Here is a 22,859-nt window from a genome sequence, read left to right on the forward strand (position 1 = left end):
CCTCTAGCACCCTCCTCTGTTTAAAGACGAAAGTCACCTATAGCATTCAACTGTACAATGTTGTCATGTTTAAAACGCCTTTGTAAACTCCAGCATGCAGACACTATTTGCAATTAGGCATTTTCAAAATAGATTACAGAATGCCTGTAATGACAAGTAGGTAAGGTGTATCAGAGAGCTTTTTCTAAAATAAAAGCAAACCTTCTCACACACCCCCCCAAAATGACAATTTCTGTCTTTCACAGCCCTGAGATAAGATGGAGATTGCTGATCCACAAAAGCTTTTTTTTTTTTTTTTTTTTTTAAATTAGTGCAGAATGGGAAGATACCTATGGAAGGTAGAAGCTTTTCTTACTGCTGTTTCCCTAGAACTCCAGTAAACTAGTGACCAAACCGCTTTTCAGAACAGTATGAAGGGCAGCTGACACAAAGAAAGTAAGCTGCAGTTTTATTCTTCTAACCAAGATGGGATCCAAACTGTATACAGCAAATGGAGAGGGGAAGGAGAAAACTCAAAAGGATAAGGAGCAAAAGCTTAAGCCTCATCTTTACGAAAATAAGTCTAAGAATGCTGTTAAAGGCAGATATCTAATCCCCCCCCTTTGGAGTTACAACAATTAAAAAGATAACTGACATTCATGAGTGCTGGAATCTTCCCTTCTAGTTTCCTAGTTTCTAAAAATAAACAAATAACACCTCCCCTCCTCCCCCCAATAAAATAAAATCAAAAAATCCTGCATATACAAATATATTTGGCCTCAGTCTGGCTTCCAAGCAATCAACAGAAAAAAAACAGCACTTCTAAAATTATCATCTTCCACAAAATAAGTGCTTCATGAAAGGAAACCTTTCTTTGTCCCACCAAAATCTCAAAAGTTAACAAAAAACTTCTCCATTTCTGTATGCACTGCAGCAGGCACTTATGAACTCTGCTGATCTGCAGAGAACAACCCAAGGGTTTTATCAGACCAAAAGCTGAACCTAAGCCAACATATTGAACATAGTGCATAAAAAGGGAAGGTTTATGCAATAGGTGAACTATGCCCAAAGCATTTACGCCTCCTTTAATGTGATGTTTTAGCATTGTCCTTTCATAAAGATTTGGACTAATGAAAAGCTAAAGAAAACATACATACCATCAAAACTGGTGGAAAAAAAATGGGTAGTTCCACTAGACTGAAGAAGACCCATGAGTGTGCTTGTTACTGTTACCACATATACAAAAATTAACACAAGGTTGCAAAAAAGGCAATAATGAATTTTCAAGAAATCCAAGAGCTCAATGTAAAACAAGGTAGTGTTGAACAGCAGACAGTGTGATTTAGGCTGGTGTCTGTGAAACCATTTCTAGCCTTACCCATTCACTGGAGATTTTAGGCAATTTAATCAAACATTTATCAGGAATGGATGAAGTATGGGCTATGCCTCTGTGCCCGGTGGATCAACAAGATGGCCTTCCTTCCAACGCCCACCAACCCATGTGAAATGAAAGCCACACAGAACAGCAGAAGATATTAAATAACTTCATTCGACCACATTCCAAAAACTGAGATGCATCTGCACTAGGAAGATTTGACACACATATATATGTGTGTGTGTTCTGCCATGGTTTAACAGATAGACACATTTTAAACTACTGCCAACGCAATGCAGTACAGCAACTTGATTTATTATATGCAGATTCTTCTGCATTGCTGCTAAACAGTACACTGGTCCAAAGTTACTAAAATACTTAAAAAACTATACATTATGTAAACAAAACATAAATAAGACAGCATAGTTCTTTGTACATACAGTTTAGTACAGATTGTTAGGAATTCGTGAATATGTACAATTCTATAACATAGACTGCATTTTTTTACAATGCATAAATATTTTATACAGAAACAAATCAAAAATAAATTTGACAAATAAAAAGAAGACACATACTGTCATAAACACACTGCCAAACAGTCCATACTGTAAGATGGAACATGTGCAAAAAGCTAGATTTTTCAAAAATGTTTAATGAAATCATCGGTCATTTCTGACCTTTTTACTAAACAACTCTCTGACAAACTAAATATATTTTTTCTTCTTATCCCCATAGGTAAACTGTAAAGAATTGTAATCTTGAGTAATTTTGAGTAATCAACTGTTTTGAACAATGTAAGAAATTATTTGACAGTTATAACTTCCAAAGTCAAGAATGCCCCGCAACTTCAAAGTGGCTCATTTGCTCTAAATTCAGGATGCAGCTTTGTCAGGTTTATCAAGGCAAGATGATTGAGATGTTGGGAAGACGGTAGGATTTCTGCTTGTGGACACAACCACAGGGGGCAGTGATGAAGACACTGAAGAAACTTTTGATGCTGGAGTATTTATAGCATTCAGAATGGCTCCCTCTGGACTAACCAACAGTTTTTTGATAGAAGTGTCCAAGTGAAACACTGAAGTGTTGCTTGGTAAATGAGAATTTGGAGGATGAACAGCAGAAACTACAGAAGATGGAGCTAGAACATTAGCTGGAGATTTTATCACTGAAGACACAGACAGTGTTGTTGTGGACAGTGGAGTACATGTACTAGCTGGAGTAGCTAATACCTGGGGTGTTGCATGAACAACGGGTAAAGCATCTGCAGACCCAAAAGAGTTCACAATTTTTGTAGAGTTTTTCAAAGGATGTTTTGATGTTTGCCAACTTAGTGAATTACTAGGTGCTAGCATGATTTTCGAGGTTATTGAATTAACAATTGGTATACCTTGAGCCTCTTGGCCATGGTTAATATTTAAAGGAGGAGTCTGTTTTGTATTGTAAGACAGAAGAAGAACGTGGCTGCCAGCTCCAAGGCCTTGTGGTGGCACAACAAAACAAGTACCATTAATCATTATCTGAGTTCCGGGTGCCAAAGGCATACAGGTGTTAATGACTATTTTCTGTTGAATGCTAGGTTCGTTTGGCTGACCTCCTGCCTTGCTCATTACAGCCGGTGAAGCTGCACACATCTGAATGGTGGAAGTGTAAGCACGACTTTGTTTCTCTATACTGAGAGGCACCTGCTGGCACTGTAGTGACGAAAACGTAGGAAAACTAATGACTTTACCTGTATTTGCAGATGCAGCGGTCAACACACTTGGAGGTTTATGAATACCTGCATTACTTGGCACAGCAGCTGAAACTCCAGGTGACTGGAACTGAAGTAGTGTGGGCAGCTGGCTTTTTGGTACTGGAGGAGGAGCTGAAACTGCTGCCAAACGAGGAATTGTATGTAACACTTTCTGTGGGGTGGCTACAGATCCAGACAAGCTAATGACTGGAAACTGCAAAGTAGGTGTTAAGTTCTGAGGAGATACCACTGGCTGAGTTGTTGAAATCAGCACAGATGAAGCAAGATGTCCTGTTTTCACAGTTGATATACCCACAGTATTTCCAATATTTGCTGTACACAGTCGATTACCCAGAATTGGCCTTATTCTTGAGGGATCATTTCCACCAATTAAGACAGTAGGCCGTGTCCCAGAAGAAGTCCCACTTGGTGTTACTGAAACAGATTCTGTACATGCATTTGCTGTTGTTACTGAAAAGGAATTTGCAGCTTTTGCTGCAACACATACAGATTCATTAACTGACACAGCACTTTGACTCACAAAACTTGAACACACAGGAACCAAACTACTACTAGTTGTCACAGATAAAGCCAAACCCATGCTCTTTTTGTCTTCTCCCTTAGAAATGGCAGAGTGCAATATATTAACTGGTGGAGTCTGCTGTGCATTGCCTTTAGTATTTACAATGGTTTGGCCTATATTAAGTCCAATCTTCACATCTTTTACTTGAGCAATAGTTGGTGATGAATGTATTCTTATTGGTGCGCCCATTGTAGTCGGGATCAGAACCAACTGTGGTTGCTCTGTGGTGTTATCAAAGGTTTTGCTGAGGGAAGAAGGAAGGTTATGTTTCAGAGACTCTGCAACTATATTAGTAACTGATGGGCCATTGGGAATTTGAGTGTTAATGAAAACTAACTTCTGAGCACTAATACCAGTGGATGCTAGAGAAGGTATAACATTGACTCCTGATGCCCCACAGGGAGATAAAATAGGTGGGTTTGTGACTAAGGCAAGTTTCTGGACTGGAGTACCACTGATTAAATCCCCATTCGTTGCTGAACTAGAACTAGACTCATATTGTATAACAGAATTTGTTTTAGTTTTAGCATCACCTTGCTGCTGCATGGAAGAATTTGGAGTTATGATGGTGTTATTTTGTCCAGCACTAGTCACACTAGCAGGACTTTTTGGAGTTGCTGATGTTAAACTGCTAGCTGATGAAATGCAGGACAAAGGACACACTTGGCTGGTGTTCTCTGTTACTTGACCCAAAGTGCCCCCAACAGCAGGCTGCTGTACTGTGAATTTGACATTTTTCTCCACTGCCTGGTTAAAATCAACTGGGAAAGATGGAATGTTAACAGAAGAAGCTGTTGGGGGGGTAAATCCAGAAACACACGTTTGTCCAAAATGTGGGAGACCAGATGTGGCTGTTGCTACAGATGGAAGAGTAGAAGATGGTAATGCTGTAGTTTTTGGCACCAAAAAGGCCTGAAATTGAGGTGCATATGTGAAAACTGAACTAGAAGATACACTAGTAGATGAAATCTGGTCTGGGTTTGTCTGTACTTTTACAATTCCTGTGTTTCCACATCGTGTTGTGACCAGAATAGATTGTGATTCTCTAATACACACAGTCTTCAATTCTTGCCTAGTTTCAAAGGATTCAGTTGTCTGCTGTGAGGCAAGACAATGCAAGGCAGAAGCAGTGTTTGTGGATGTACTTAATGTTGTTGTTGATATCAAAGACTGACTAGCTGTGGAAATAGTAGGTGAAGTCAAAGACACAGGGAATGTGGTAGTTGAAACTGTAGTCTTGATTTTGTCAGTTTCAGTTTGGCAAACCTTAACTGTTGATAATAAGTTACTTGCTGAAGTTACACCAGGCAACGTTTGTAGGCTGTTCTTGGGACCAGTCCCTTGTGACGAGTTGGTGGTATTCTTGTTAAAAATTGTATTTGGTGAGTGAGTGACAACATTTGCCGGTGCTGTTACCAGTACAGGTGTTAAAGAAACACTGACATTTGTTATTTCTGGTAAAGTTGCACAGTGCAGCTCAGAAGTCTTTTGTTGTAGTGAATTCATGTCCTTGGACACAATTTTTCCTTCTTTCTGTTGAATAAGAAAATTCTTAGGTAAAATAAGAACTTGTTGCATGACTTTTTCTCCAGTTTTAGGGTCAATCACGGGTTGCATTTGAATTTTCACAGAGCTGTTGTTAAGGTCTATTGGTACACAATGACCATTTGGCATTTTGTATACCACTTGTAAAGGAGTCTTTGAGTTGGTCTGACAGGGCAATGCTGGTTTTATCAGTGATGATTCGACAGGTGATAACACTGGCTTTTCAGAAGTAGATACATTTATGCCTGGTGAAGGTGACACCTGATTTGTTAAGGTCACTTTGTTCCCAATATTCTTGGCAATCAAGGCCTGGATGGGTTTGGTCCCTTTCAGAAAGCTTGATACCGATGTTGCAGGATCTGTCAAAGAAAATGATTCTGGAGGTGACCCTTCAAACTGTTTCAGCTCAGTCAAACAACTGTCTGTCTGTAGGCTACTTTCTGAACTCTGGACCGCAGCCTCACTAGTGCTTAGCTTAGCTTTCTTCCTTGGTGAAAGCTCATTAGTGCTTTGATCCAGACAACTGTTTTGCTTGGACTGTCGTTTAACAGATTTGGGCAGTGTCTTCTGTATCTCTTTAGAAGTTGATTCTTTTTTCAGAAGTCTGCTTTTTCCTGCAGGTAAATTCATCTCTAGTAGTTTCATTTCATCTGCAAGGATATTAAAACAGAAACAGTGTTTTACAAGTTTGCAATTGATATCTCTATACAACAATTTTATAGTGTTTAGCTGAAGGTAAAATGCTAGTTTTTAAGTGTAAGGCTATGGGGAAGCAGAATGTCTGCTCCTTTAAGGGTATCTGGTCAAGGACCTTTTTCAATGCAAAAAGGGGATAACAAGAAAAGAAGGAAGCCATAAACAAGAACGTACAAGGACAGAAACCTGATCAGCACTGGGGAAAGTGAGGAAAACCAAACCTGGTCAGACATTCTAATTGATGAGGGCACGTGAGAATTGATTCAGGCAAAGTTACTTAATCAGGGACCTGGCCAGTTGGGACACTAATGGAAAAAGGGGGTACCAGAAACAAAATATACAGAGGCACAGACCTAACAAAAGAGACATGGAGACAATGACAAGAAACAGTCTCACTGGTCCCATCAACTGATGGGCTATCAAGAAACTACAAGTGCCACTTTCAGGAGAAAAAGGACTTTACAGACTTTGCAACTGGTTAGACTGTAAACCAGGGGGATCATGGACAGAGGGCTTGTGGGAAGTGTGGGATTCAGTAGAGCTAGACAAATTCATGAAGGGATATGCAAGGTAAGGGGCAGCTGTGAGTAACAAAGATGGGGTGGGGGTGCAAGGGTGGGCAGAAAAGGGAGTAGAAGAGGCTCATAACTTGTAAAACAGGGCCAGTCAGTACTCTCTCTTTTGGCTGAGCGCTCTGTCTGGTCACCACAGTCTGTCTCACCTTTCATCTTCTTATTAAATATTTTCCTAATGATCTCTCTGTGTAATCTCATACCCCATCCATGTGCGTCTGTGCTACAAGGAATGAGTGCTAGCTACTGGTGAGACTTGTGTTGGTGAGTGAAATCTGGTGCCAGTACTAGCACCAAAACAGGGCAGTAGGTGCCCCTGACCCAGTGTCAGCTACTGGGGTGGGTGGGGGCCTGAGCATCAGCAGCTGCAGGGGGCACAGAGCCCTGAATCTAGGAGGTGTTCTGCAGACTTTGTACCTGGAGTGCCAGCTACTGGGGACACTGGGTGATAGACTGGGGGCTAACTACAGGAGTCAGACTGTGGGTGTAGGCGTTCCTGGTCTGCAGTGCCAGCTACTGGAGCGAATGCGGCAGGTTGTCTCTGCCTCCAGCCAGTGGGGTGGGAATGGTGTGTGTGTCCTGAAACCAGCTGCTGGGGGGACTGGTGTGAATGAGGGACTCAGCACTGCCAGCTGGAGAAGTAGTGTGGGTCACAGATAGTGTGCCTGCTGCCAGCCTCTAGAAAAGAGGGCCCAAGGCTCTTAATCTTCCCCAGACTGGGTGTGTGTAGGGGTGTGCACATATAATTCACTGGCAAACTTCAGGCTGGACCAGCTGTAGAGCAGGGGAGCCTGAGGTCCTGGCTGGGGTATCAGGTGGGTGGACAGTTTGTGCTGGTACATCCAGGGGAATTTGCAAGTGTGGAGTGCCTGTGGGATGAGGGTGTGAGTGCTTTGTGTTTGCAGCAAGCACCAAGCTGGACGAGGCAATGAGTAACGGGGATGTGTGAAGCAAGTAAGGCAGCACGGGATTTGGGCAGGGGTACCAGGTGGACAGAGAGGGCCACACTAGTACCGAGAGGATCTGCACGTGCTTGTGAACCTAGAGCGTGTTGTGTGTGCACCTTCACCAGTGGGTTTCTATCTCTACCAGCCAAAAAGGAAAGTGGACTCAGCTGTGTGATTATGTTTTACGCGAGTCTTTAACATAGGTGCTGCTGAAGGCAGCACCTTGTCTGTGGCAGCCTGCGTGACAGGCTGTGTCACTGTTAGTGTTGTGTGTGTACGCATCTCTCTCTCTGGGATGCGTGCTCAGCTTCGCCACCGGCTGAACCTGCTAAAGGACAGCGGTAGCTGCACCCCTCAGCCTGATCAGAGACCCCGGGCACCTGGGAATACTGAGCTGGGCTTCAGTGGCCTGGTAAGGACTCCTGGGCTGGGGTTGCTGAAGGAGGAGGCTCTGTTCCTAAACCTTATAAATAAGCATTTGTTGTGACAACTGTGAAGAGCAGTCTCTGAAGTGATGACTGTTAATCAGCCTTACTACACCTCTCATTTTTCTTTAAACAAGTTGTTTCCAATTTAGTTTTATATTGGTTTTACATAGTGAAGTGTTGGCAGTGGGGGAGCTGCAGGGCTGGTTTAACAGAGAAAAGACCAGGGGCTGCCCCAGTGCCAAACACAATTGGATCCAGGTGGCTTCAAAATGGACCCATGGCAAGACACTAGCGAGCCCATCAGCCAGGCTGGTGGCACCACTGGGAAAACATATTTAAGAAAGGGTGAAAACTTTTGCATCAAAGTGTGTGAGAGAGAAGTGAGAAAACAATGTCTGAGAAACAACTGATCCTGCAGACACCAAGGTCAGAGAAGGAGGGGAAGGAGATGTTCCAGGCATGGAGCAGATATTTTCCTGCAGTCCACGGACAGGATCATGCTGGAGCGGATATCCACACTGCAGACCATGGAGAACCCTACACCACAGCAGGTGTACACGGCCTGAAAGAAGTTGCAGGCTGTGGAGTGCCTACACTGGAGCAGGCCCCTCACAGGTACCAGGGGCTGTGGAAAACACTGATACTGGACCAGTCTTACTCTGAAGGAGTGTAGCCTGTGGACCCACACTGAAGCAGTTCTTGAAGGACTGCTACCTACGGCAACAACCCATGCTAGAGCTGGGGAAAGGTGTGAAGATGAAGGAGCAGCAGAGACAAACTGCTATGAATTGACCACAACCCCCATTCCCCACCCACCTCATGCCACTCAGTGCAGGAAGGAAGTGGAGGAGTTGGGAATGGTGTAAATTTCAGCCTGGGTAGGGAGAAAGTGGTTTAGTTTTTGTCTTTGTTTCTGACCATCCTACTTGAATTGGCAATCAATTAAATTAATTTTCCCCACATTGAGTCTGTTCTGTGTGTGACACTAATCGGTAAATGATTTCCCCACCTTTATCTCGACCAATCTTTATCTTTTCCCATCTTATTTTCTTCTCTGTCCTGCCAAGGACAGGGAATGAGAGGGCAGCTGGGTGGGTATCTGGTAGCCAGACAAGGTCAATCCACCACAAAATTAAATTCTGAGCAGGCACATTATGTGATCACAGAAATAATTAAGCATTAAAAGTGGCGAAAGCTTGCATGAATCAGAACTCTCATGTTGGTCATGTTCTGCCCCCTTCTAGCCTACACCTGTCAGATGTATGTCTAAATCTATTTTAATATTAACAAAATGTTAGCTAAGGTAAAAATTATGATGCAAGCTCACATGGAGAAATTCATTTCCTTAATCAACTTGATTCAGCTCATGGATCAAGTTCAGGCTATCGAATTCCATTAAATGCTTACCATTGTCTGGGTGATCTTTTCTGGGAATTTCCACATGTTCTGCAGACTCTGAAGATTTACTGCTTACTATTGCAAAAGAATCTTTGCCAGCATCAACCTCACTTTCATCATTACTCCACAATTCTCTGGTAAATTTATCATGGTCTGGATGTCTTTTAAAGTCATCGTAGTCCTTCTTCAATCTAGACCTTGAAAGTAACAAAACTAACTTTACCAAAGAATACCACTTTCTTTTAACATTCTTTTGTTTGTATTTGCTGCCACAGAAGAAGTTGGTGTAGAACTAATCACCTGTGCCCTTCAAAAATTTTCAGGGTAGCACTGCAAGTCTCTAAACCCCATAAATATGAAGTAACAGTAATATTTCTTTCCTCACCAAAAAAATGAATTGTATGCCATTAAGCCCTCTAACTATAAGCAAAAAGACTGAGTCAATTATGACTATTAATGTTGAACTGCATTAATTTTCTGCTTCTTACTTCATTGTGCACTGTGACAAACGTATCTGTATGAACTTGAGTATTAGCTGTAACAAGTCTACTTCCTCCTCTGAAAACTCTGTCAACTAGAGAATTAAGTAAATTTTATTTTCTTGAATGCATCATGCTTCTGGCCCAGCTACGGGACCTTAATGTACCTTTCTCCTTCAAGAGGACTTCTTATTCTCTGGGCCATTAGAACAGCTGCCACTGTCATTTCCACAGGTTCACACTCCACTAAGAACGTGCATGTGATGGAATTGCACAGCTGCTTTACTCACTTGAACACTCTTCAGAAACACATCCATTTTATAGCACACTTATCTTGACACTCCTAAACTGCTGTGTATTTGCATTGTCCCTTCTTCTATGCAATTGTTTAGATGAGATCGAGGGATATTTTAGCATACAAATACAGTGAACTGCATGATTCAGCTGGTGGTAACCAATACAATATTCAGGAGGATTAATTAGCAAAAGAATAAGGTGATAGCAATCAGCACCTTGTGTGGAACAGAATCTAGAATCCAGTCTGGACCTAAACTCAAGCCTTTGTCACAGTAAGAATAAAACCTTAATTTTACCCATTCTTATAGGTTAAAAACATAATTTTTTGAATCGAGTGCAGCAATGACTAGCTGTCCCCAAAGGGATGGGAAGGGAGGAGCTGAGCTGAGTATTGAAGATGGTAGGGCAGAAGACTCACAAGCCAGGACACCACCCTATTGCCCCTGAGTGGGGGTACAGGGCAGGCCTGGAGATGGTATCTGGTTTCAGCCATGAGCCCAAATCAACAGGCAAGTTCCTGGTGATGAGGCAGGTCTGAGGTCAAGCTGGGAAGTCAATTCACAGCTTCAGGTCAGGATCAGATCCAGTGATGGCCGCCAGGGTTAGACCCAGTCCAGTCATTGTTGGACCCAACGATGACGCAGGACTGAGCTCAGTCTGAGGGTCAGCCAAAATCTGCAAGACCCATAACCAGACAGGGGCAGTGCTGTAGCTGAGCTGGAAACTAACATTTGTATGGCAGAGGTTGAAGGCTGCATAATGACCTGAAGTTGGGGTCCTGGGCCCATAGGCATGTGATGTAGATGGAGACCCGGGTGAGGTTCGTCAGGACCGGTAAGACCTATCTGTGTACTCTCAGCTTTGACACACTCACTGAGCGAAAACAACCTTGAAGACTGTGTGAAGATGTAGTGTGGTGATACTTCATCAACTCTTATCATTAGGATTTTGAGCTTTAAGTCTAGGTGTGGAAGAACTACAGAAGTACACTGGGGAACTACAGCAGGATACTAGGCAAGCATTACTGTATTAACATGTATTAACATTTCTGAATGGGAATTTCCTTCATTTCTTCAGCAGAAGTTATGGCGTGGTGCCAGTAAACAAATCTGATCAGCAGGTACAAGTGACTTTTCCTTTTAAACCTTGCTGCTATTCAAATACCATTCAACACTACACTCTACAATTTTGAAAGGAATAGAGTACCTCTCAGAAGGGGAAAAAAGCATTTCAGTCATAAAGAGTACTTCTATTAATTAAAGACAACAAAAAGGAAGGAAGGAAAACTCCAGACTCTTAATCCATATTGAGGCCTTGCAGTGCTGAAAAGAGCTCTGCCCAGCAATTGAAAACCTAGCAGGCCAACACTGTGATTCAATTAGCAGAAGTTAACTGGCTGACATGCCCTTTGGACACTACAACTGCAGCTAGAACTGTGATAGTGCTGCTGCTTACATTATCATAAGCAGTCTTCACTCAATTGCTTTTTCCCTTTCATGACACCTTTTTTTTACCACTGTCGTTGGTACTACACAGCTGTCTTGCAGCTGCATAATGAACTACAGTGAGACACTGATATAGAATCCCCCCATACATCTCTCTTTCCCTTACCCCCAGTTTGTAAAGACTGTTTTTCAGCTTGAGCTTTCCCTGGTGTACTGTGAGTCTGTCCAAAAAGTTCTGTCACAGAAATGCCAAGGCTAGTATTGCTGCAGAAATTGTGGTTACAATACAGAGCTTACATATGACAAATACAAGTTCACCTCACAAACTATCCTCTACTTGAAATGTATGCTTCTACCAGCACACATATATGCCAGACCTCAGCTACCAGTATGAGTAAAATCACCACCAACACGAGTAAAACCCCTCATATTAGGCCTACCTCAAACACAGTACTTCTGTGAAGACACTTTACACTATGAAGCCACTTCCATAAGTGCCAGAGTTAATACACAAAAACAAGTACTAAGCAGAAAACCACTCTACAGCAGAATTTACAGAAAGGATAATATAGATAAAGGATAAACTAGAGAGCCACTATACTGGAAACTGAAATTCCTTCTACCAGTATACCTGTCACTTTCCAAAATGAGTCTGAATTGCTACAGACAGGAAGAACAGTGACAAAAATGAATAGAAACCCAAACAGAAAAGAATAGAAATGAGTAGAACTTGTAGTTTGATCTATTGTTTAAAGTGAAGTGTTCAAAAATATCCTAAATTTCCTAATAAGGAAATAAGGTCTTTCATTCATGAATGATACCCATAAAGTGACCTACTAAGGAACCACCTCTTACTGTCGTTGGTGTATATGTTTTGTTTCTTTTTAATGTAATATATTTTATGCTTTTCAGAATTAATTCTGCACCATGTAACTGTGTAAGTTGCTTCCTTCACACTCAACATATAAGCAGCTATATCTAAAATTCAACACACACTTATATTTACCCTTTCAGTGTCTATGTGGCAAAACGGACATATATAGGGCAATACCTGTGTGTCTGTAGGTCAACACCTATACCTAAAACAGACAAGAATGGCACCAATCTTCAATACCAAATGACATAAAATCAGTATCAGATCTCTCCAGGGCTTAGAATATGGGTGCTAGATCTCAAAGAATCTTCACTGCTATTAACACCTTTACTTATCTGTCTCCACTATACTGACAAATATAATTGTAGATGCATTCTAAATTCACAGGGATACAACCATGTTTTAAGAATTGACTTGAATTGCTTTGTGGAGAATTCAAAAGCAACATGTTTTGGTAGCTTTAGACAGTATGTAGTCAGACATAAAGTGTCATAAGAAGTCCTGGTCCAGTTATGTAGATACAGGTTTTCAGAATCTGTTAGCAAAATAAACAGCAATACAAATCCTAGCCGGATTGTGGTACAACTATTGAGATAGGCATACTTAAGGATTCTAGACCATTTTAGAGAAGAAAAAAATTAGGAGTTAAACTTTACTTAGAGACACTTAGTCTGGAACATAAAATAATCCTTTCATCTAAAGCATTGACAATGCTTCCCTCCTATCCTCAAAGTATATTCACTTAGTTTATTTGAGAAGTGAACTAATATTAATTAGCTTTAAAAAGATTCATTTTGTTCTGTTTCACATCCCATGCACTATTGTTAAAAAAAGAGCAGCTAATTACCTGTTCCTTTGAAATGCTTTCATTAGCTTTGGTTCCCATGGTAACAGTTCATTAAGCAGTCGTATCAACGTACCATGCAATTCCTTTACTGCTTGCTTCCGGTGGTACCATCTTCCCTGCAAACATAAACACCATTTATTTATCATTGCATTAGACTTGAACCTTGTTTTCTTGTATTAATCCTAAAATAATCATGGTACATGTTAATACAATATAGAAAGAAAACAACTGAAAGAAAATACTAGTGAGTTTCACTTAGTCTATCTACCCTTAGCATATGTAAGACGAACGAGTATTTCCACATTTTTTATGCTACAGAGAGATAATATACTAGTTAAGAAAGTAATACTGTAAAGATGTTATTTTTTTATAGCCAAAACTTAAAATCGAAGCAGCATCTTACAAAACCACTAAGTTTTTAAATTAATTCATGCTGTTAACTAATATATGTAGTAGTCTATTTCATACCAAACATGTATTTACATTTTTAGTAGGTAGAAACCAAATTCTTACAGGAGATCTTAGAATAATTTCATTTAAAGTAAATGATACTATTTATATTATTATTTGCAAAAACAATTTACTACAACTTTCAGGGAGAAAAATCACAGTTTTTGCATTATAATTTTGTATTTTATTCAAAGTTTTAGATAAAAGTATTTTTAATAGAAATGCATTGCAAATTGGTTGTTTATGAAACAACAGACTATGGACAGCAATTTCCTATCTCTACAGCTTTAAGCTTTTAACTCATGTAATTACAACTTATTTTCTTATCCAAATTGAAATATGTCATCTTATGATCTTCCATAAAGAATTGTTTGTTAAGTCTGGAAAGGCTGAATGAGGATAAAAGATAATGGTAAAAAAACAATCAGAGTGTATATACACAGCACTATCTTTGTTTTTACTCATTTAAGTAGGCAAAACACGATACGGGAAAAAAACCTGCATAGTGGTCACAATATGGCAAAACATCTTTCTTAACAGTCTTAGATATATATATGTTCCTCTTAAGTATTTTTTCCAAGTAGCAGTTCTCTGGTTTATTACATAAGCAAATGAACAATGCATATTTTGACATTAAAATTTCAATCCTGGATATGGGGAGAGCAGACTTGAGGCTGCTCAGTAAACTAGTTACTAAGGTCCCCTGGGAAACTGCTTTTGAAGGCACTGGGGTCCAACAAGTTGGGGACCAACTGGGGTTGGTCACTTTTTAACAGCCATCTCTTAAGAGTACAGGAGCAGGCAATTCCAAAGTACTGGAAGTCAAGCAAGCAGGGCAGAAAGCTGGCTCAGCTAAGAGGGATCTTTTTCTAGAGCTTGGGTGGAAAAGGAAAGTGTACGGATATTGGAAGCAAGATCAAGTGACACAGGAGGACTACAGAGACACAGAGATGCTGTTTGCTACTGTGGGGAGAAATTTGGCACACCTGAAGTTCAACTGGAGTTGAAGTTGGTCAGTAGTGCAGGGGACAACAAAAATGGCTTTTTTAAGGTATGTTAACAGCAAAAGGATGACCAGAGATAGTATCAGCCCATACCAGATGAGGTTGGTCACCTCACAAATAGGGATGTAGGCAAGGCAGAGAGACACTTAATGCCTTCATCTCTTCTTTAGCGCTGATGCTGAGCCCTAGGACCTCTGGAGCCCTGAGCTATAGGACCATGACTGCAGAACAGTAACATCCCAGCTAACTCTGAACTTCTGCAGGACTTGCTGCTCCGGCTGAATGCACCAAGTCTATGGGGCCCCATGGGATTCAACCTAGGGTACTCAAAGAGCTGGCTGATGTCATCACAAAATCTCTTTCAATCATTTGTCAATAGTCCTGGGAATCTGGAGAGGTCCCAGCTGAGTGGAAGCTGGCAAGTGTGGTCCTGGTTTTTAAGAAGGGTAAGAAAAAAGATTCAGGTAATTACAGGCTTGTCAGTCTCAGTTCAGTGCCAGGTAAAATTATGGAGAAGATTATTCTAGGAGTTACTGAAAACACCTGAAAGACAACGCAGTCATTTCTCATAGCCAACACAGGTTCAAGCGGGAAAATTCTGTTTAACTAACTTAATTTCCTTTTACAAGATCACCCACTTAGTTGACCAATCGAAGCAGTAGACATGATCTTTTTGGATTTCAGCACAGCTTTTGATACTGTCTCTCACTGTATCCTTCTGGATAAACTGTCCAGCATACACCTAGACAATTACATAATGTGATGGATGAAAATTGGCTGACAGGTTGGGCTCAAATGGGTTACATCAGGCAGATGGACAGTCACTAGTGGGGTTCTGCAGGGCTCTGTTCTGGAGCCATTTTTTTTTGTTTGTTTGTTTGCTTTTATGAATGATCTGGACACAGGACTCAAATGCATACTAAGTAAGTTCCAGATGATAATAAACTAGGACCTGTTGAGAGGCCTTGCAGAGAGATTTTGACAAATTAGATTTGGGCAATCACCAAATGTATGAAACTTAAGAGCAAGTGCCAAATTATGCACCTGTGCTGGGGCAATCCTTGATTACATACAGACTGGAGGTTGAGAGGCCAGCGAACAGCCCCAATACAAGGGATCTAGGGGTTTTGGTCAATGGTAAAATGAATGTGAGTCAGCTGGGGTGTATCAAGCACAGTACTGCTAACTGGTCAAGGGAAGTGATTGTCCTGCTCTACTCTGTGCTGGTGAAGCCTTACTTCAACCACAGTGTGCAGTTTTGGGTGTCACAATTTAAGATGGACATAAAACTACCGGAGTGTCCAGGAGTGTCCAAAGGAGGGCTACAAAGATGGTGAATGGTCCGGAGGGGAAGACATGTGAGGAGCAGCTGAGGTCCCTCGGTTTGCTCAGCCCCGAGCAGAGCAGGCTGAGGGGAGGCCTCATGGCGGCCTGCAGCTCCCTCACGAGGGGAGCGGAGGGGCAGGCGCTGAGCTCTGCTCTCTGGGGACAGCGACAGGACCCGAGGGGACGGCATGGAGCTGGGACAGGGGAGGGTCAGGCTGGGGGTTAGGGAAAGGTTCTGCACCCAGAGGGTGGTCGGGCACTGGGACGGGCTCCCCAGGGCAGTGGTCATGGCACCGAGCCTGCTGGAGGTCAAGAAGCATATGGACAATGATCTCAGATGTATGGTTTAACTTTTAGGTAGTCCATTTTAGACTTAATGATCTTTGTGGTTGCCTTACAACGCAGAACATTCTGTGATTTAGTGATATATGAACAGCTACAAAAAGATGTGGTATGCCATAGTACTTTTGCCATTCTAACTAATTCAGTGCATTTTACATAAATGAGGATTAATTACATCTGTTGACTTGTCAGAGATGTTACGAAACTAAAGAGACTACAGTTCTGCAAGAAAAAGAAGCAAGACTTGGGAACCTATGTATTTGATACATATCTTCAGCTTTTGATAGAGTTCATATACTTAACAGCTTCCTGTGGTCCAGCACACAAAGAAACCTACGGCAGGAAAGGCTGGATGAAGCTCAACTCGTCTGCTGTCCAGCAGTCTGTAATAATGACTTTTCTATGGACTGTGGAATAATTCCTTTCTACAAATTTCAGCTGGTCTCTCCAATGTGCAGCAGGGCCAATCATGCTGAATGCTTGTTTCAAGACCAGATATCTTATTTATAAGTAATCATTTATACGTTACACAGCAAAATGAGCAGCTACTCCTTCAAATTCTTCAATTAAAATTAAAAAAATCAGAAGGTTTTAACTAGGAAATTATGCCACATTACCATATAACAGTGCTGAGCCCACAGACAAGCCAGGAAACTGCTCTAATTTTCCCCACTTGTGACCAGTCATATTTGCACATGTAACACATTGCAGCATAAAACCTGCCACTGAGCACTGCAACAGGAAATAGCCTTTGTGTATACTGCAGACTACCAAAGGCAATCATTATCACCTCTTAATATTAGCAGTCAACAGAATTCATTGCTTATTTATGAGAATTATGTGCACAGATTTATCTTTCTTGTAAAGTATATAAAACATTTTACAGAGTTTTAAGTGATTGATTATATACTACATAGTATCAGTGGATTATGTCAAAACAAAAAATAAATTATATCATTACTGTCAGAATATAGAAATGCTGTACATGATCTGATATAGCAAAGAATGGGATGTGTGAAAAAAAAGTATTAAAATGACTACAGAGTAAAAACAACAAGACATTGTGAATTTCTAAGAAACTCATTTATTGTTAAATAAGATTTGGTTTACACTGAAAAAAAGCTGTATTTATGAGCCAGATAAATACTAGCTGAATCACTGAGTAAACTTTGAAGTGATACCTGTATCATGCATCGAATAGCCGGACACAAGTAGAAGGCTTAATCAAGAATAGACCTCAGAACTTTACCGCCTTCATTATCATTTCAAGGAAAGCTTTTTTTTTTCTTTTTTTCTTTTTTTTTTTTAACAGGTCACATTTCTCCTTGCTTAAAAAAAAAGGAAAAAAATACACACAATTCTAGTGATAGTTTTCTAATGAAAATTATTCTCCTCTACTTACCATCTCTAGAAAACCCAATTTGATTTCCAACCATTTTTACGCAATTATGTAATTACATAATTACAAATTTGTAAATTATTTTCCTGTATTTCAACTACTCACTTTTTTACTGGGGTTTAGTAGTTGGCAGTAAATCTAGTAGTGACAACACACACAAATTAGAATATCTTTTCCTCAGAAAGAATATTCTTCCCTCAGAAATAGCCAAAGTACAGAACATATAGGGGCCAAAAAGTTTGAAAAAAAGTTCCTTATTTTTTCAATGTTTGTAGTTCTGTTCGATCAGCTATTGTTCCTTAAATTTTAAAATATAAAAAGGGAAATAAAAAATGTCTATGAGCTTGAGACACATCACTACAAAATTTAGCATTACATTTTTTACGCAATTTAATTCTCCAATATAGTGTCCTGGTTTCAGCTGGGATAGAGTACATTTTCTTCATAGAAGCTGGTAAGGTGCTGTGTTTTGGATATATGATGAAAATAGTGGTGATAAAGCACTGATGTTTTAGATGTTGCAGGGCAGTGCTTACTGGAAAAAGGACTTTTCAGCTTCTCATGATGCCCTGCCAGCAAAGAGGTTGAGGCGACACAAAGAGCTGGGAAGGGACACAGCCAGGACAGGTGCCCAAACCAGCCAAAGGAATATTCCATACCATATGACATCGTGATCAGCAATAAAACTGGGGTAGTGGCCTGAGGGCAGGGCGCTACCATTGCTCAGGGACTGGCTGAGCATCAGTTAGCTGGTGGTGAGCAGTTGTGTTGTATATCACTTATTTTGTGTATTCTTTTCTTTTTTTTCCTCTCCTCTTTCTTTCCTATTAAACTGCCCTTAACTCACGAGTTTTGTTTTTGTTTTTTTTTTCCCATGCTTCTCTCCCTCTGGTGTGCATGAGTGAGTGAATGGTTGTGTGGTGCTTAGCTGCCTGCTGGGTTAAACTACAACACAGTCTTGTGATTTTCCAAGAAAAAAGCAAATCAATGATTGATGAAGCTATGACTTAGCTCCCTACTTCAGCAATATGTAGCAGCTTACTTTCTATACAACATAAACTTCCCTTTACAAATATTTATGTGTAATTCAGGAAAATGGCCACAAATTGAAGCTTAGGAGGTTTAAGATGGACTTTAGAAAATGTATTTTTATCAGAAACCAATGGCATTAGAACAGGTTGTCCAGAAAAGCTGTTGAGTCGCCATTCCTTCATGTTTTCAGAATTCAACTCAGCAGGCCTCGCTTGACTTACTGCAGCAATAGCAGTACTGCTGCTTCAAGGTCCATGAAATTTGAAGGTATCTCTTCAAATGTCGGACTAGAGGATTTCTTAAGGTGAAAGATAAAGCCTCTGAATATGAACTGATGTGCTAACGGGATCAACAGATGAATAGAATGCAGCATTGTGTTGCTTTCATGGTTCTGCTTGACTTTCTTGGAGTCGGACTTGATGATCACTGTGGGTCCCATCCAACTCAGGATATTCTACGATTCTATGATCTCAGGGGTAAAAAAGTTGCCTATCAGCACAGAATAGCCATGACCTTTCTACTCAGAGTAATCAAAATACAGTTGCCCGTGAAAATCCATGGTGAGAGGTTTAGTCGAACAGCAGGGTTTACACAACTGAGTAGCTATTACAGCTCCATAGTTCAGTCCTCTCATCAATGAGGGGTACGTAGGGATGGAGATCTGGATGTACTACCTTCCGGTGTATACGAACTTCAACAGCATTTTATTAGTACACATGGAATAAAAATACACAACTACCTCAACCCAAGACAGTCTTTATTGGAAAAAAGGTCTTTCATTATCAGTGAAAGGCTTGCTCTTAACACATATACAAAGGAGTTGTTCCCCTTCAATTTACTTGAGCTAATTGTATGTTCGATACGATTTTACTGCCTACACTCCAAACTGATTATTTATGCAGAAATATCCAGTAACTAACTTGGATGTGTGCAGAATTACATTCTTACATTGCTGGTAATTCACATTCCCAATAGCACTGCTTCTATACTGCTATTTGACTATCTGACTGCTAGTTATGGTCTTGTTTCAGGCAGTGATGAACAAAACACTATTTTTTTATGCAAACACAACGTATGGTATTAACAACAAAGCAAATGAGATAAAAAGGCCTAGACTGAGGCTGAGTACAAAATGTTACCTGAAGCTGTGTTAAGCTACAACTAAATTTTAAAAATGCAAACAACAAAAAAAAAATCAGAAATGTGTTGAATGTTTCTACGTAAGCAAAGAGAGACATTCAACACATTCTCGGCTGAAAACTTACCTTTTAAAATTAGGTTTCTGACATCCAGAGCAGCCAGGGAATGCTGACTCCACTCTCCGTGATGTCCCAACATACACTATTCTGGCATATTCATCATGGAACCCCAAAGCAGACTGGAGCCAGGATATTGGTATATGGGGTAAGGACTGAACTTCGTAAGGGAGTTTTTGTTTCGTTTTTTAAATAAACACACACACACACAACCACAATATTATGCAGTTTTATAAGGTTTTCTTTAGTCTTTACTTTATATCCTGGGGATATAAAATAAAGAAATTAGAAATCTTATAAAACCATGCAATATTGTTGAAAAGGGGTGGTGGTGGAGGGAGAAAACTTACCTTACCCTTAATAGGCCTGCTCCATTCTGCAGCGGGGTTCTGTGGTATGTGTGACATCACCAGTCTACCGTTTTCTAGTGATGTCACACGGAGAGGGAGTTGATGATCTGCAGCTGCTTTGGACATCAGATACCTAAAGAAAAGAGATTAATAACTTTTTCAATTCAGAGATGGATTGATATTGAATGCTGTTATTAACCAACTTATGGGCCGACTACTAGAATTTCAGACACTTGAGTGGAAGCTTTGACTAAATAAGAATGAATAGTGAGATCACTCATACTATACAAACTCATCTATAATTGAATGTGCTTTCATTTTGAAAAAGCTTGGAGTTACTTTCTATGGTTGAAGTTCCTGCAAGCCAATAATTTGTATTTACCCTAAGCAATGTCATTCTTAATTTTTTATCTATCATCTGCTAACCTCTGATTTTATTAGAAAACTGGGATGGAGTCAGGAAGAATGACTGCTAGTAAATCATAAAGCAAATTCACTCATGACATCTCTTTATCAATTATCTTTTTGAGCATTTACATGTAACTAATTAAAAGACTGGTGAACACCTTATGTCAGCCCTCAAACTTTTGTGGCTTTTTTTTGGGTAAGATTTCAACTTGCACTTCCATGACATGAATCCAATCAAACCAAGCTATATCCTGAAATGGTACCCCAAGCTCTTATTAAACATTGCAAACAAATGGACTGGCAAAAACAAACAAAACCACCACCCCACCACAAAAAACAACCAAAACAAAACAAAAAAAAAGCCCACAACAACCCAAGAGCACAAAAATAAGTTTCTTGCTACAGGATGTGTCTTTATCTCATGATTTAGCTCATTACTATTAAATGACTCTTCAGACATTCAGCCATGTCCTAATTTTCCTTGGGCAAAATTACTACATGATTATCATTGCATCGATTATTTCCCACATTTAAAGCTATAAAACACAAAAATGCGTGATAAAGTTTATTATCAGCATGTTCATAGAATCATAGACTGGCTTGGGTTGGAAGGGACCTTAAAGATCACCCAGTTCCAACCCACCTGCCATTGGCAGAGACGCCACCCACTAGATCAAATTGGCCAAGGCTCCATCTAGCCTGGCCTTAAACACCTCCAAGGGATGGGGCATCCACAACCTCTCTGGGCAACCTGTTTCAGTGCCTCACCACCCTTATAGTGAAGAATTTCCTCCTAATGTCTGATCTAAATCTATCCTCTTTTAGTTTAAGACCATTCCCCCTTGTCCAATCATTATCTACCTGAGTAAGGAGTCCTCCTCCATCTTTTTTATAAGACCCCTTTAAGTATTTATCTTACTATCTTTGCCAGACTAACTCAGAAGACAAATTATATACCACTGAACTGTCACATTTTGCTGTTAATTATCAGAACTTCAAGATATTAATTAACTTATACTTCTGTAACTCATGAAGAAATGGGATGTATGCAGTATCTTAAACTGTTTAAAAAAGCTGTTGTTCTTTTTAATTAATTAACTCATCAGACTTTCATATAGCTGAATTTTTCATCTTTCTTAACTCTGGAGATATATATATATACATATATATATTTCACTATTCTTCAACTTAACACCTTAAAATCAACTGTTTTATTTCAACTCTGTGTGCTGACAGGAATGCCTTGCATGCTTTTTCAAAATAACATACTAACTGACCAAAATCCAAAGCACTGTGAAATGTCCCGAATACACAGCAGTAACTCTTTGATGAAAACGTTCCATATTAAATGTATGAGTATCTATTCATATCTTTGATGCAGAACTCACACCTTCACATCTAGAATTTTAAAACATATATGATAGAAGTGGCTTAGGTGAAACATCTTAGCAAACATTTATTGGAGGACTAGACTAGAAACTAGGAAAGGCATGAAAAATCAAGGGATGTTAAGAGAAAACAGCTGTGAAAAAATACACCTGATATAGGAAGCAAAAGAAGTACTGGAGAAGCTATGAAAAACTCAAGACTGAGACAAAAATATGAAAAGCTAATGAAATAACCACAAGACAGAAATTGCAGAGAAGTAATTGTTGCAGGAAATCTTTCAAAATTTGAAGCCTATAAATGGCTATATTCCTTCATGGCAAGCAATTAATTAGCTGCTTGGATTTCCAAAAGCTCCATGTGCTCATTCTTGCCTCAGGAGTATAAGAAATAGCATAAACATAAATGTGAATTTCAAAACCTTATTTCAGACTCCAAATTCTATGTTTTGGAATCATAGCAGTATTTTTAAAGATGCAGACAAGCCAGAAAGAAGCAATAACAGACTATTTGAAAGTGAGTAAAGCACAAATCAAGTTTTTAGGACAAAGAATGGAAAAAGAGTATGTTAGATATTTTGCAGAAGAAGATGCATAGTGATACAGAACCTGGGATGAAATTAAAATATTATGTTTCAGCTGCAAGACTAGATCTATTAAAATTATGTTATTCCATTAAAGATTTAGGATAAGGATCTCCTCATCTAAAG

At 40.0% G+C, this 22,859-nt stretch overlaps 1 protein-coding gene across 3 annotated transcripts in view; it reads right to left on the reverse strand.

The window, feature by feature from the left end:
* Positions 1-1,653: 1,653 nt before the first annotated feature.
* The window catches only part of BRD10 (bromodomain containing 10), a 59,575-nt gene continuing 38,369 nt past the window's right edge, over positions 1,654-22,859 (reverse strand). For all 3 annotated transcript variants that reach the window (XM_080574384.1, XM_080574383.1, XM_080574385.1), the window contains 3 exons: positions 13,198-13,313; positions 9,265-9,452; positions 1,654-5,864 (listed from right to left, as the gene is read on the reverse strand). In XM_080574384.1, coding sequence (XP_080430510.1) covers positions 2,227-5,864; positions 9,265-9,452; positions 13,198-13,313 — 3,942 coding nt within the window. In that variant the 3' untranslated portion in view covers positions 1,654-2,226. The remainder of the gene's footprint in view (positions 5,865-9,264; positions 9,453-13,197; positions 13,314-22,859) is intronic.

This window comes from Anser brachyrhynchus (assembly GCF_964034855.1).
Source record: "Anser brachyrhynchus genome assembly, chromosome: Z".
In the NCBI taxonomy this organism is placed as follows: Eukaryota; Metazoa; Chordata; class Aves; order Anseriformes; family Anatidae; genus Anser; species Anser brachyrhynchus.